General features: G+C 49.1%; 1 protein-coding gene and 1 long non-coding RNA gene across 2 annotated transcripts in view; both read right to left on the bottom strand.

The window, feature by feature from the left end:
- Positions 1-1,736: 1,736 nt before the first annotated feature.
- Positions 1,737-4,802, bottom strand: LOC106894212. The gene is made up of 2 exons (XR_001413234.1): positions 3,628-4,802; positions 1,737-3,567 (listed from the first exon to the last, which is right to left on the bottom strand). It is a non-coding gene; the product is annotated as an uncharacterized LOC106894212 (long non-coding RNA).
- A 652-nt stretch (positions 4,803-5,454) lies between these two features.
- SMAD3 (SMAD family member 3) overlaps positions 5,455-12,451 on the bottom strand; it is a gene marked incomplete at its 5' end in the record, with an annotated part of 91,205 nt that continues 84,208 nt past the window's right edge. The window contains one exon of the mRNA XM_014952680.1: positions 5,455-6,726. Coding sequence (XP_014808166.1) covers positions 6,603-6,726 — 124 coding nt within the window. The remainder of the gene's footprint in view (positions 6,727-12,451) is intronic.

The raw sequence follows: 12,451 nt of genomic DNA, 5'->3' as shown, positions 1-12,451 counted from the left end.
ATTACTTGCATACAATAACAGTAAGGTATACCTTGGGCAAAACCACACCACTCTGATAAGTCTTTTGGACTCGTGGAAACTGTGTCCTGAGCACTCACAATTAGCAGTTTTGAGATTTATTATCAAACCTGTATTTTGCTTCAGCTTCTCAGTGCAGTTGAGAAATCCTGCAATCCATGATGTACATATTGAAGTGACACCCAGCAGAACCCACAGCTCCGAGCTGATTTACATCATCCCACTGGAGCTCTGGCAACCCCGGTACTAAACCTGGACCAGACCTTTTTTTATGACCGCATTGTTGGAAAACCGAGTGGAAAAAGTATTCTCGTAAATCCTCTGGCAGGAAAAACAACAACAAAAAAAATAATAATAATAAAAAAAATCAATCTGCATTTCAGTGAAACCCTGGGAGGAGCATGAGGAGCTCAGAGAGTGAGCTCATCGTGTGCCTCGGCTCGGGGAGCAGTCCTGGTGGGAGAATGCCCTCTCTGAGGCCAGCAGAACACCAGCCTCTGCCCCAAATCCCTGCTTTTTATTGAAATGGCCACTTCGCTGGACATTCCAGAGTCCCCTCTAGGCACATCCCAGCCAGGACAGCAGAGGGGACACATCTCCACAGCTGAGCAGGGTGGGTGCAAAGGAACCCCCCAACCCCGCGGCCACCACTGGTCCAGCTGGGCTCCCATTTGATTCCTGGCTGCAGCGATGGCAAAGAGGAGAGAGACTCCATAAACCCCTTCTAGCAAAGGGCAACAGCCAAAAATACAGCCCTGCAGGTTAAGATGGGAAAAGTTTTCCCCGAGGAACATAACGCAGCCCTGGAACAGCTTATCTGGGGAGGAGCGGGGTAGAATCTCTCTTCTTTAAGCTGCTTCTTCAAGATTTACCTGGATGAAAGCCCAGCTGGCCTGATCCAGTGTTGGCAACTGTCTTGGATCAACCACGAGGTTGGAGTAGACACCCCCAGTAGCCTCTTCCTACCCTCATTTCTCTGATTCGATGAAAGAATTGGGCAGTTTTAAACCAGATTTGAGGGAAATCATGTTCTTCAGGAAGGTAATGCATTGATGGGATGAATTCTGCTGAGCTGGACCCAAACAAATATCATTCCAAGGCCATTAACACCTTGTCACCAGGTCTCCAAACCTGGAGACCACGTTTGTGCCCCCCCACCTGCCATCCTCAGCTCTGCAGAAGCGACCAACCGAGAGGCCAAACCCAGGACTTCCAATTCCTCAACAGGGAGACACCAGAGGTGTTTTGGGGTCTGCTGGGCCACAAGATGCTGAGGACAAAGTGGGGAATAACCCCCAGCAGCTCCTGCTCTTCTGCTAATGGAGTTCCTCAAGGAGCAGCCCTGGTGAGCGTCCAGCTACAGCTTCATCCAGAGGGCAAAGACAGAACGTTCAGCTACGTCTGGCTTTTCCAGCAGTTCCACAACAACTCCTTTGAGCCACAGCACTCCACTTCCACTCACCTCTCAGTCCTGGTAGTTAAAAGAACTAGCTGCAATTTCTTTTTTTACTTATTTTTTTCTATCTGGTTTTAAATTCTTGAACAAAACTGCCCAAACTGTGAAAACAACGAAGATCTTACCTGTACCCGAGGCCTGGGCTGAATTACTGGGAGCAACATCCCTAAGGATGCTGCTGCCTCGGAACTCTCTGTGCTTTCAAATCTCCAGTCTGTGTCCTTACAGACATTTTTACAATATCCTTATTTTCTCAGGAGCCTCAGTTTTCAAATCAAAGTTTATTAAAATGTCAAAAATAGAACTTACAGTTTCACATATGAAATAAGAGGGCGTACATAGGACAGGCCTTTAGTAACAAAATAGGTGGATAATGCTTAACAAGCTAAAGCAGGTAGGTGACATCACCGGTCATTAACATACAATCTCAGGTTAAGGAGATCTAAACACTAATGCAAACATGCTCATAATTATCTATCAAAGGGGAACAGTTCAGTCCAGAGCGGAGAAACTCCATCGGGAGAGGGAACCAGATGCATCTCAGCAGCAGAGACTGGGGGAGGCCTCTCCAGTAGCCACGGACTGGAGCACACCTAAGATGAACCAAACCATTTCTGGAGTAACGTGGTCTTTTTAAAGCCTCATAAATCCAAAAGGAGCTGAAGAAGGCCCCGTCCTGGACCCTGACTTGTTGCTGAAGGACAGAAGAGCCCCTTGGGCAAAGGCTCCTGCTGGAGAAGTCCTTGTTCCCATTTATTTGCCAGGGTTTGCTGCTCAGTTCCGAGGCGTCTCTCCTTCTCCCATCAGTAACTGCCTCACTTCTGGCAAGTGCCAGAAAGGAACACATGAAAGACTTAATACTCTGAATCCTTAATTGCCCTTTCTGTTAAAAATTAAATACTTGATTCATCTGAATATCCAAGAAAGACAACATAAATACAAAAGCATGTACATAATAAAAAACATATACTGACTTTCTTACCCATGACCGCTCAACTGGCTACTGGAGAGTGACTAATTATTTCTTGTTCTAGCTTACCAGCTGATTCCTGAAATTCCATCCCTCCTCCCTATCCAGTACCTTGGAGACCCTGGAGAGCTCACAGATGGTTTGTGATGCAGCTGAAGCCCTTCCCCAAGCTCTGCTCTTCTCACTCCTCCTGCCTGTTGCAGTCAGAAGGTGGCACGAGGCACCAGTGGCCATTCTTGCTGCTCGGGGTGGAATCCAGAATATCCTTCACCCCACAAAGGAGTCCTCTGCGTGCTTCAAACTATGCTGATCCTTAAGGGGAGAGGAAACTAATTTGTTTAATTCTTTCTCAAAGGTTACCCCCCAACCTTTCGATGGCGCACGGGGGTGGCCACAGCTTTGGGGGAACTCGTTACGATGAGATTTCTCCATCTTTGTACAGACACAGGCCAATTCCTGGTGATTAAATCAACTGGACAGCACTGGATTACTTCTAAGACAAGCTGAACACAAAATACAAATCGTAATTCAGTTCAATACATTAATCGTAATAATAAAAAAAACCCACCAAACCATGAAACAAATCACCACAGTCATTTAAAACCACAAGGCCATGGGTATCATCTGCCAGCAGCCAGGCCCTTGTGTGCGGCTACACCCATTAAAAAGAGTCAAAGTTCCTGCTAGTGACTCTCTACCAGCAACAAAAATGTATGAAACCCTGGTAAAACCAGCCAAAACTGCCACGAAATGAGATGTTCCAGTCCCGAATGTCATCCAAGCTGGGGCACGGCCGATGGCACACATTTGTGCTACATCATCAGAGATACTTTATTAAAGTTGTAGAAAAAAAATGTAAGAAGCAGCAGCAGCCACGTGCACCTCTGAGGCACCGCTGCCTGCGACGCCCCACGGCCAAACGCCGCCTCCTCCCTCTCGTTAGTGTCCACTAATGGCTTCATTAAGCACCTTTCTGCTGTGAAGGGGGCAGGGGCTGGGTTCCAGCTGTAGGATCTGCATCAGCTCGGCCCCGATGTCCCTCAGATCACACCCTGTCCCCAACCTTCACCTTCCCATTTATCCCGTGGTGCAGGACTCTCCCATTGACTTGATAAAGGCAGCTCTAGAAACCAGAAAGCTTTTCTGAATCGGCACAAAGGTGAACAATGGGAAGGAGAGGAACGTAGAAACCAGAAAGCTTTTCTGAATCGGCACGAAGGTGACCAAAGGGGAGGAGAGGAAACAAACCCTGGAGCAGAGAGAACCTGCTCTGGTTTCTCTCACTGCCACGGAGCAGCTCCCATTGTCCATCCCAACTCCTTTCACTTTAAGGGACGACGAGGTGGGAGCAACCAAAGGTTTTATGCATCACGTGAAGCCCGTTTTTCTAAAGGCATCTCTTACCCAGGGTTAGCAAATCATTATCCTTTATCAAGACGAAGGTATAAATCTCATTCCTAGCAGAAATCCAGCTCCAATCCCTACTTTGGCTGAGGAGGCCATTCCCTGTGCAAACTTCCAAAATGTAGGGTTTATTCCCTCTTGGAGCCCCCGGGTCAGGCCAGGTCCCTGCACACACCGGCCCGTGGAACAAACTCCCTGACACTGGAATTTAATTTTTGTTGCTAAGGCACGAGGCACCACAGAGTCCAACTCCCTCCACAAGGATGTGGACAATGAAAACACTTTGTTGACTAAAATAAGCAAATATGATTTAAAGACACTCAGGGAGGAATCCTGGGGCCATTTTACACAGCAGGTTCGCCCCCACCCCGCTCTGTCACTGAAACAGCAAGTCAAATAATTGTACAAAAGGACAATTTTTTGTTTGGAACTCTGTTAGAAACCTGTATGTGAAAGTAAATGCCAAATCAATCCCCAGTGAGGACAGACCTGCTTTTGAAGTGGGGAGAAAATACTGTTTTATACAGATGCTCTTATAGCATCCAGATCCATGGATGCTGGATCTGGTCCATGCAACCAGATCTAACTAAAAATCAAACACGCTGCAAAAAAACCCCCTAAAATACAGAAATTGTAGGCACCTTCCAGCACTATGATACCAGACGTGCTGCGCCCTGAAAGCTCCAGGCAAAATTTCTGCAAGAGGATATTCCAAAGTGCCAGCCTCACCCGGGAGCACATCCACCCCTGAAAGTCTTCTTCAGAACTGAAATTTCACAGACAAGCTCTCATTTCTTGTTTCTGGAAGAAAAACTCTCCTCTAAAGCATCTTCTTCATTCACCTGGTAAAAGAGACACCACCAACAAGCCTTTGTGTCCACCCACCAAGGGGCACCCCGTGCCCTGCCCTGCCGGTGCCTTGGCTCCAAAAGCTCGGGGTTTTGGCAAATCAAGTGGTGACCCCGTGCCCTGCCCTGCCGGTGCCTCGGCTCCAAAAGCTCAGGGTTTTGGCAAATCAAGTGGTGGGGGGGGAGAAATGGAGAGGACTCAGAGGAACAAGCAGGTGGGAAAAGCCTTTCCCTACAGACAGGTGGGCACCTGGCAATTCCCAACATTCCAGCCCCGTGATGGGACCCCCAGGCTCTCTGCAGCTCCAAACCTCAGCTGGACACACTGGAAAACTTCCACTGGACTCGCGGGGGCCGGGTGCCTTCATATCTTGGAGAACAAAAATTTTACAGGACTAAAGCCTTAACACAAACCAAAGTCCATCCGAGTCTGTCCTTCCCAGAGCCAGATCGAGCTGGGGTGGGTTTCGTATATTAAAACAAAAAAAGAAAGAAAAAAAGATTTCCATAGGAAACTGATTACCATTTTCTCCCCTCCCCTTTCTACTATTTTGGCACAAACACGTACGATACTCAAAGCAGAGATAAAGAAACAGATAACTGGGTAGCACTGACAAAGTTACAAGACTTATTTGGCAAATTTGAACCATAAAAACAAGTGCTAAGGTTTGGGTTTGGTTTTTTTCCAGTTGTGGCAGTTGTTTGCTGTGACAGTGGCTGCAGGGAAAAAAAAAAAATATTAAACAGTCTGGATCATGTCTATTTAAAATGAATGCTTTATAATACAAGTAAATACACACTCTCCCAATTTCTCCAGGCAAAACCACATCTCAGAGTGTTTCAATCAGCTGAAATATGTTTGAAACAGAGGGGGTTTGTGTCTGAGATGTCCTGGTTGATGCGCAGCCAGGTGTGACAGCAGGGGACAACCTATTCAATATTGTGAGAATGGCAGCAAAGGCCTGGCCACTTCTGTCCCCAAGAGAAGAGCCAGACACAACGAAGCCCCTACGACTTCAGGAGTGGCAGATACCGGTCAACGTGCTGAGAAAACAGAATTCAAACTTTCTGTGGTTGATGCAAACAGACCAGGCAATAACAGAGGCTTAATGTGTCCAGCAGGAGCTTCACAAACGAGTGTCTCCCCGTGAGCAGCTCGGGGCAAGAGTTGCTGCAGCAACATCAAAAGGAGCCTCAAGTTTGGCCTTTTGCTTCGTGTCAATCCATTCCAAGAGCATCAGGACCATCAGCCACATCCCTCAGGCACGAAGCAAGACTCTGCCTCCTCCTCAGCAGTCCAGCAAGGGAAATCCATTCCTTTTGGGAACATTACTGGGGGAATTAGTCCTTGTGTGTGCTTTAAATGCTTCCTTTTCCCCTTTCTGCTGCGAACCCGGGTGGGTGGAGAGAGGAATTGCATGAGCAAGAGCCATCCCACCATCCCACGGCGTCTGGCTTCTCCGAGATGCTCCAAGACACGGGCCTGGAGTGGTGTGAGGCAAAGGGAAAGGTTCCTCCGAGCCGGGGGTGGCTCCTGGTGCTCCGAGGGGCAGGGAGCCAGCGGGGGGGACACGGCGGGGGGCAGAGCACGGGCTTCTCTCTGCTGAGACACAGTCCAGGATTTTGAACTTCAGATTCCAACTGCAAGGGCCCACAGCATCGTAACCAAAGTGCTGACAGTTTCAGTGGAAGTGGCTTAAAATGGGTATTTAGTTGAAAAAACAAAACAAAACGAAGAAAACCCACTTTTTTCTTTTTAGCAATTTTTTTTTTTTCTCTCTCTCATCACTCCAATAACTGGGAATTTGTTTATTCTGCACTGTGCGTTTTGCTAAGGGTTAAGCCAATTTTCCAGAGTCTTTGTTTTGCCCCCCCTCCTCTCCTCACCCCCCCAGGAGATGTTTCCTTAGGAGACGCTGGAACAGCGGATACTGGGGGAGCCCATCTGTGTCAGGACCTTGTCCAGCCACTGCAAAGGCCCATTAAGATGCAGCTCAATCCAGCAGGGAGTACTGGTCACAGTTTGCCGCCTGCCAGAGAGAAGGGGTTGGGGGAGGGAGAGAAGGAAAAAGAAAAAAAAAAAAAAAAAAAAAGAACATAAATGTGACTTACAAAACTTTACAAACGTGAAAAGGTTTCACAGCTACCGGAGCATTCCTTCCTGCTGAGACAACAGTCCTGCACTTGGGGCCCGAGGAATGTCTCTCTCCTCTCTAACATGCTTTTTTGGCCGACGCTGCCAACTTCTGGTAAAAACACCGTCTTTTCTCTTCACATTTCTCACCATCCCAACGGAGCAACTCGCTACAGAACCTATTTACTCCTCAAGATTCCTGAAAACAGGCAGCATCTGATTCCCCGAAGAGAAAGGAAGGGGTTTATCCCAGCAAAATTCCTCAGTTTTATTTCGCAGACCTTGCCTCTCCTAATTAGACAGCAACGGAAGCACTTTACCAACTATGTTAAATTTCTCTGTCATAGAATCATAGAATCATCTAGGTTGGAAGGGACCTTAAAGATCATCTAGTCCAACCATCAACCTAACTCTGACAGACAAACAAACAATCAAACAATCAAAACAACCCCACACCCCTAAACCATATTCCTGAGGACCATGTCAACCCGTCTTTTGAACACCTCCAGGGATGGTGCCTCAACCACTAGAATCTAGAACCACTAGATAATAGAATCATTCAGGTTGGAAAAGACCCCTGGGATCATCAAGTCCAACCATCAACCCCACTCTACAAAGTTCTCCCCTACACCATATCCCCCAACACCACATCTAAATGACTCTTAAACACATCCAGGGATGGTGACTCAACCACCTCCCTGGGCAGCCTATTCCAGTCTCTGACCACTCTTTCTGTGAAAAACTCTTTCCTAATGTTCAGTCTAAACCTACCGTGTTGGAGCTTGAAGCCATTCCCTCTTGTTCTGTCACTAATTACCTGGGAGAAGAGACCAGCACCCATCTCTCTACAATGTCCTTTCAAGCAGTTGTAGAGAGTGATGCTTTTTACCACACCTTTAGGTTTTGGCAGAAGGTGGAAGTGATGGAGAGGTCCCCATTTAGCCGTTCCCTCAGAGCCCTCTCCCTTGTGTGGCCGGAGCTGCCCCCGAGCATCCTTTCTGCCCCATTTGGGAGGTTTGAACCCTGCCCAAGCTGGGGCCGGGGCGCTCCTGCAGACTGATGTTCCATCACCCAACGCTGCAGAGCATAAAAAGTTGGAAAACCCACCAGAAAAACAGAAACTGCCCGTTTTAAAACCCCCTCAAGAGCTGGCGGCTGCAGGCAAGTGTCCTTTCAAGCAGTTGTAGAGAGTGATGCTTTTTACCACACTTTTAGGTTTTGGCAGAAGGTGGAAGTGATGGAGAGGTCCCCATTTAGCCTTTCCCTCAGAGCCCTCTCCCTTGTGTGGCCGGAGCTGCCCCCGAGCATCCTTTCTGCCCCATTTGGGAGGTTTGAACCCTGCCCAAGCTGGGGCCGGGGCGCTCCTGCAGACTGATGTTCCATCACCCAACGCTGCAGAGCGTAAAAAGTTGGAAAACCCACCAGAAAAACAGAAACTGCCCGTTTTAAAACCCCCTCAAGAGCTGGCGGCTGCAGGCAAAGAGCAGAGGAGGACGCCTTGCTGGGTCAGCACCCACCATGCTCTTACCCTTCCCTGCACAAAGCACCCTCTCCCGCTCCTGTCTGCCTTCTCCATGAGGCCAGACCCCCTGGAGGGTCTCCAGATGGTAAAGCAGGAAGAGATGGGAGACCAAGGCCCAGGCCCAGGGATGGCCCAAGTCTGGCTGCAGGCAGAGAGGCAGGGACAGCTGCTGTGGAGGAGGAGGATTACGAAGACAGAGAAATAGCCTGGAAACGGCCTTGTTTTACACCCTCGTTTCCTGCAGAAGTTGCCCTTGGAATCTGTTTGTGGGAGGGAGAAGCCAAAGCCCGTGGGGCCTGGGGAGAAAGTGCTGCTGGAGAGGGGACCCTCTGCTCCATGGAGGTCCCACAACCACCCGTGTCCCTCTGTGGAGGAGGAGGATTACGAAGACAGAGAAATAGCCTGGAAACGGCCTTGTTTTACACCCTCGTTTCCTGCAGAAGTTGCCCTTGGAATCTGTTTGTGGGAGGGAGAAGCCAAAGCCCGTGGGGCCTGGGGAGAAAGTGCTGCTGAAGAGGGGAACCTCTGCTCCATGGAGGTCCCACAGCCACCCGTGTCCCCTCAGGGCAGGGCAGAGGCTCTGGGGTACAGCTCCATGAGGCTTTGGCCAAGGGCTGTAACCCGTCCTGTTGATGAATCTGTGTCTCTCATCCTTTGAACTGGGCAGGACAGCAGGTCCCTGCCCATTCCCAGCCATCTCCAGCTCCAGTGATGCCCCAGGAGTGGGTGTATGGGCAGAATCTGTCCCATACAGGGACTCAAGGGTGAGTGTTTGCCATTAGAGAGTGCCTTGGGAGCTGTTGGGCACCGAGCAGCCCAACCATGGCCCCAGTGACACTGTAGAGAAACCCACTGCTGGTGGGGCTGCCACGCTTGAGCCCTCTGCAAATCTATCCCGGCCACCTCCATTCTGCCTCTCCACCTTCACCACCAACATGGTGGCTCCAGCCCTTCCAGGAAGGCAAACCCCCAAAGCTCTCCATGACTCCAGCTCATCAGGAGGAGAACCTCTGTATCACGGGCTGCTTATGCACCTTCTCCCCCCACGTTCCCCCCCACCAAATCCCTGGCACACAAATGTATCACGGGCTGCTTATGCACCTTCTCCCTCAACATTCCCCCCACCAAATCCCTGGCACACAAGAGCACTGAACACCCCATCGATGAGACAGCTCAAAAAGGGGAAGCTGCAGAACCAGAACTCCCTGGAGCGGCGCTCTGCACGCAGAAACGTTTTCGTATAGGGATGGGTTGGACAAACACCCGTGCTCTGACAAAGGCCATGAGACGTAGTATTTTGTGGCAAGGAAATGAGGGAGCGGGAGAGGAGCCCGGCGCGGCCGGCGGGAGCGTAGGGTTTCACTGCCTACAATGCTCTAATGAGATCCTCGACTTTCCGTAAGTCGGGCTCATCTGGATCTCATTAGGAGCCGTGGCTGCAAGCCAGGCCTGAAACGCTCTGGGCCTGGCGGGGCCAAGGAGAGTTTCAAAACAAAATGGACTCCAAACATCTGGAGAAGTGAAGGAAAGCGGGAGAGCACCGAGGCAGGGACTGCACCCGCAGCTCCCAGTAAAGCCACAGATTTAAAGGGTAGAGACACTCGAGTAAATATTTCAAAATCACATTCGGCTTAAATCCTTGGGAGCCTTCTCTCTCATAAAACGACACTGGTTTTCCAAGGAGTTTCACCTCCCCCACGTGTACTATTGAACACTGATTTCACTCCCTGTGCTACTCGGGGACGTTGCTTGGGGATACAGCAGAGTGACAGCAACACGGGCTCTGGAGTGCTCCATCCTCACACTGTCTGTCCCCGTGTCCTCAAAATAACCTCCTCAGTGATCCCAAATGTCAGACCCTACCACATCTCCTGCTTTATCTTCAATATTCCCAGAGAAGCTGTGGCTGCCCCATCCCTGGAGGTTGGAGGGGGCTTGGAGCAACCTGGTCTGGTGGGACATGTCCCTGCCCAGGGCAGGGGGTGACACTGGGGGAGCTTTAAGGTCCCTTCCAACCCAAACCATTCCATGATTCCATGATTCACTGGGAAAAATAGCAACCCTGTTTCTCCCACTGCTTCCCCTCACATTTAAGCAATTGCCCAATGACAAGGTCTAAGGAAAGGATGAGGAGATTTAACTATAATTTTTCAGCAACTCTAACAGTTCTTCCAAATATAAGTTTTCAAGCCAACCTGCTCTTATTTATATCCCATTAGTCCCTCATCTAAGAAGCATCAAACCCTACTCATATCTATTAGGAAGCACTCCCATCGATCTGTCCTGATAACAGCGTAGTCATAAGATGCTCAAACTATCAAATACACATCTCATTTTAAGAAAATATACATGTAATTTAAAAAAAAAAAAAGAATAATAGCTCCTACACAGGCCATCTGGATTTATCTACTGCGCTTCAGATAAAGCTTTTAGTTTGTACAACACTGTGACCAAGTACAGGTGGTCTTCCAAGTGTGTCACCCCACGTGTTTTATACAAACAGGATGGGAAAACCTAGAGGGGAGATGGACATGTCCTCAAGAACCCAACCTCCTCGTGCTGCTGAGGAGACACAGGGCTAATTTCCCCCGTGTTAGTCAAGCAGCTTTGCAGAACACCATGAGATACAGGAGAGGCACCAGCAAACACAAGCATCGTGCAAAGTGTCACGGAAAAGGCCTGACCTGTATTCTGCTCCCCAGCCCTTGACAAAGCTCATTCGGATGGTGCACATCCTGGTCAGCTGGTAGACGGCTTCGAAGCCCTGGTTCACCGACTGCGCCAAGAGAGCGGCGAACTCCTGGTTGTTAAAGATCTTCAAGTTACACCCTGTGAAAAAAAGAACATGGGAAGAACAAGGCATGAGCTTAACGAGATGAAGAAATCCATTTCTTTCTGAGGATGGAAAGAAACTCGACGCCTTTTTCCCATCTTCTCAGCCCGTGTGACACTCCACACAGATTGTTTAAACACAGCGTTTCAGAGAAAGGAATCAAGGTGGCCACATCTCCACAGCTCACACGCTGCAAAGGAAGAAAACCATGTCACAGGACACAGAATGAGGAATTCTAGTGCCCACATCTATGAGACCAGGCTTGGGACCCTCATGTGGAACCCTCCTCACAATCATTTCCCTCATATTGTAATTTAGAAGCCTCATTATGACCGTAACATTTAACAACCACAGTCGCTGCGGGGCCTGAAGGAAAGGAACGCACAGGCTAAAACCAGGAACTCACTGGTGTTGGCTTCTCATGGTGTCCCTCAGCAGGAGCAATGGAGAAGTTCTGCAGTGAGACCGCCCTGGCAAACCAGAAACCAGTTACGGGGGTAAAAAAGGCTGGTTTCAGAGCTGCTTCTGCTAGAAACCTCGCTTAAATTTAACTGTTGTGAGCCAAAGCGTCTTCCTTTAAAACTGGAGTCTTCCCCCAGTGTTTAGTCCCAGCTGAAAGACTGAGATCAACTTCTTATTCAACTGGTTTTGAAGTGATAAAGGCAAAACATAACCACATCCTTCATCGTTTAAATAAATAAATAAATACATAGTACTTAAAAAAAGCCTTGCTCCGCTTGCTTTCTCCCAGATAACCATAAACAAGTTAGAACTCTGACTCTTGGCACGCAGCTGGTGCTCGGTTGGGATGACACATGGGCCAAGTCTGAAAAAAACAACCATTTGGCCTGCGATGAATTGTATTTTCCTCAAAAATCACTTGTGAGCCTACTCTCTTGGGCTGGACTCGCTCTGTCATCTGGTTTGGGGTGAACTGCACGGAGCAGACTGGAACCGGGCGCAACAGCTCAGCAGCTGCAGAAACAACTACCCAGTTTTTGTGAAGTTAAATAAAAAAAGCACAGCCCAAGAGCCCCGTATCTCACAGGGAGTTGGAAGGGAAGCTGTGTCAGGCATATCACGTCCAAGGAGGGAAAATAAGATGCTTGAGAGCATCAGGGTCAGGGTGAGCACAGAGAAAGAGCTATGGGGAGACAAGAAGAAACTTCAGGATGAGACTTCCAAGGTGGTCAGACTTGTGGACCAGGTGGGAACAGGTCTCTCCACGACTGTGACTGGGAGGAGTGGGTCCCACTCGGTCCCGTC

The sequence above is a fragment of the Calidris pugnax genome, unplaced genomic scaffold (assembly GCF_001431845.1).
Source record: "Calidris pugnax isolate Ruff unplaced genomic scaffold, ASM143184v1 scaffold187, whole genome shotgun sequence".
NCBI lineage: Eukaryota > Metazoa > Chordata > Aves > Charadriiformes > Scolopacidae > Calidris > Calidris pugnax.
Note: the sequence above shows the minus strand (reverse complement) of the source record. Positions and strands in the feature narration are given on the sequence as shown.